The sequence below is a fragment of the Bison bison genome, unplaced genomic scaffold (assembly GCF_000754665.1).
Source record: "Bison bison bison isolate TAMUID 2011002044 unplaced genomic scaffold, Bison_UMD1.0 scf7180017864201, whole genome shotgun sequence".
Taxonomy (NCBI): Eukaryota; Metazoa; Chordata; class Mammalia; order Artiodactyla; family Bovidae; genus Bison; species Bison bison.
The window spans coordinates 1,666,041-1,668,829 of NW_011494773.1; the positions used below are offsets into that span (position 1 = coordinate 1,666,041).

A 2,789-nucleotide genomic window follows, 5' to 3' on the forward strand; every position below is an offset into this window, starting at 1 on the left:
CCGAAGGCTGCCGCCAAGGGCACGGGTGCCAGGCAGCATGGCGCGGACAGAGCTGCCGCGAGCTATTGGAGGTCTGCATGGAATGGTAAGACGAGTGAGCCCGTCAGCTTGAGAGGAGACGAGGCTGGACTCCGCGTGCAGGGGTCCAGCAGGCTGGGCACTGGCTCCCCCCCTCGTGGCTCAGCCTGGAGATGGGCATGAGCGCACGCCAAAACCTGGCCACAAGGATGGATGCTGGGCTGCCAAGGCATGCACTGAGCTGGGTACTGGGTCGGCCCATGCCCCGATGCCAGGGTGCCTTGGAGGAGCACTGAAGAAGGGCACCAGCCAGCCCTGGCACTCAGGGAAGGCTTCTTGGAAAAGGGGAGGTCTAACCAGACTCCCGGCATGGGAGAGTTAGGGGTTGCCGGATGGAAGAGGGTGTCGGGGAGAGCACTCTAGGAACAGGGCCAGCCTGTGCAAAGGCCCAGAAGAGAGAATCCAGGGCATCAGGGAACCAAAGACTGTTTTGGGCCGGGTGCAACTTCAGAGCGGGCAGCACTCGCAGAGTGGGTGGGAGAGGGGACACCTTAGACAGCAGTGGGAGGACGTGCCCATGCCAGGCGCACAGAACTACAGGCCTCGCTCTGAAGCGAGCCCCACAGAGAGGGCCCAGTGAACTCTGGGGGGTGGCAGGGGAGACGGAGCTTCAGTACCAGGAGAGACAAAAGTTTCGAGCAGGAGTCTCTCTCCACGTAGCCTTTCTCCTAGGGCCCTTCTAAGATGACCCTTCCAGAATATTGTCAGCAGTTGGTTATTGAAACCTTGCAAACTAGACGCTTCACCATTCTTGCTCTTGATCTTTGCACTTAACCCACACTGCGGGGGGTTTTATCCTCATTTTACAGATGAGGAAACTGAGGCTCAAAGACCTGACTTAATTTAGACCGTAGGGTACTACTGTGCAAGAAAACGGCAGAACAAAGTTTGAAGCCAGGTCTGCTAGACTCCAGAGTTTGAGCTTTTTTTTTTTTAAAGAAATTACTGGAATTGATTTTTTAAATCTTTCATTATTATAACAGAGGTTTCTGAGCGTTGTAGCTAACTATGGGAAAAAAACAAGCCAAAATAAGAAAATAAAAGTCCATATTTCTACCACCTACAATGACCACTGACACCTCAATGTATATTCTTGCAGATATATATTTCTTCTAAAATGTCGTAACACTGCACACTGTTTCATAACCTGTGTTTTTAGTTAACAATCTCCATCTTCCTGCATATATACGTTTTTACCTCTTCAAATACCTAGTCCATATTCAACTTGCCCTACGGTTCCAGAAATATATTTTGCAGCTCATCCAAACCAGGATCCAACCTGGGGTCTGTGCTGGATTAATCTGGCCCCTGCCCATGTCCCTTTTATTTCAGCACCATCTCTATTTCATGACTTGTTGGAAAGACCAAGCCTGTAGTCCTGCAGAAGGCCCCATCTTCTGGCTTTTTCTGGCTGTTTCTTCATGATATCTTACAGGAGGTTACAGTATCTCCTGTATTTCCTGAAAACTAGAAGTTAGATTCAAAGGCTGGAATTGAAGATTCAAGTTCAACACTAAGGCCTAGAACATCACCGGCAGTGCTCTGTGTCACACCAGGAGATATATAATATCCCATTTATTGCTATTTATGATGCTAAAGTGACTCCCGGGTTCAGGGATGACTGCTGGCTTTTTCCATTTTTCAGTTACCATTTTTCCTGGAGGACCCAAAAGTCATCTGTGGGGTTGACTTTGGCCTTATGAAAATATCTAAATTCTATTGCAGAAAAAAATGTTCCTTCATCATCTAGGGCTGTTTAGTCTCACTCTAATAAACTCCTACAGAAAAGGTTTCATTCTATCCAATAATTACCTGTTTTCAAAATAAGGAGTTGGTTTCAAAGTCCCTTCAAAGGACGACAGACAGCCCATCCCTGTTACTTCTTGTGTTTTTCTATTCGGCTGTTGTCCCAGGCATTCCTGAGCCCGGGCCTGGACTTCAGAGGTCTCATGACCAAGACCTCAGACGGCAGCCTCGGTTTCAAGTCCTCATTCACGGGCCGGCCAGTGACGCAGCCCAGGGTGTTGGATGCATCTCTGAAGCTGCAGTAGAAAGTGCACTAGCTCAGGAATGGGGGCTCCCCCCAGACCCCAGTGTCAGGGAGCCTGTCATCTCCCCTGGGTTCAGCCAGACCTGGAACCAAGACTGAACGGCACGTGTGCTGAAGGAGCACTGGACTGGGAGTTAGGAGACCGCTGACTAGCCCAGGGAACATATAGGTGCCCGCGGCGTGCTCGAGAGCAACCGGGAAGGCAGACTGGGCCGGCTGGCCAGGACGCGGGCTGCCGGGGGAGGAAGGAGCCACGGCTTAGAGGGTGGGGGCCCCGAGAAAGGTCAAGCGTCAGGGCGGGGTGGGCAGGGTTGGGGGGAGGGTGTGCCCAGACGGACGTGACCTCGCTTCGCCCCGGGTGTGACCTCGTCCCATCTCCCTTCTTTGTCCTGAGCAGCTGTATGTGGCCACCGTGCTGCAAGAGCCGGAGATGAACCTGACCCCCGCCTCCTCCCCAGCCCAGCCCACCTACGGCACCATGAGCAGACAGCCGGAAGAGGGAGAAGAGGAGAGCGGTGTGAGGGCCTTTTCGAGGGAGCTGGACTCGGCCCGGTTCCAGGAAGGGCTGGAACTGGGGGACCAGAGCCAGTATCACTGACCAGGACCCAGGCCTCCACCTGGCAACTCCAGCCGGGAGTAGCTGCCAGGGGAAGGGCCTGGC

At 53.0% G+C, this 2,789-nt stretch overlaps 1 protein-coding gene across 1 annotated transcript in view; it reads left to right on the plus strand.

Moving 5' to 3' along the window:
• Positions 1-2,789, plus strand: part of TMEM63C (transmembrane protein 63C) — a 35,630-nt gene extending 32,841 nt beyond the window's left edge. The window contains exon 22 of the mRNA XM_010844412.1: positions 2,526-2,789. Coding sequence (XP_010842714.1) covers positions 2,526-2,726 — 201 coding nt within the window. The 3' untranslated portion in view covers positions 2,727-2,789. The remainder of the gene's footprint in view (positions 1-2,525) is intronic.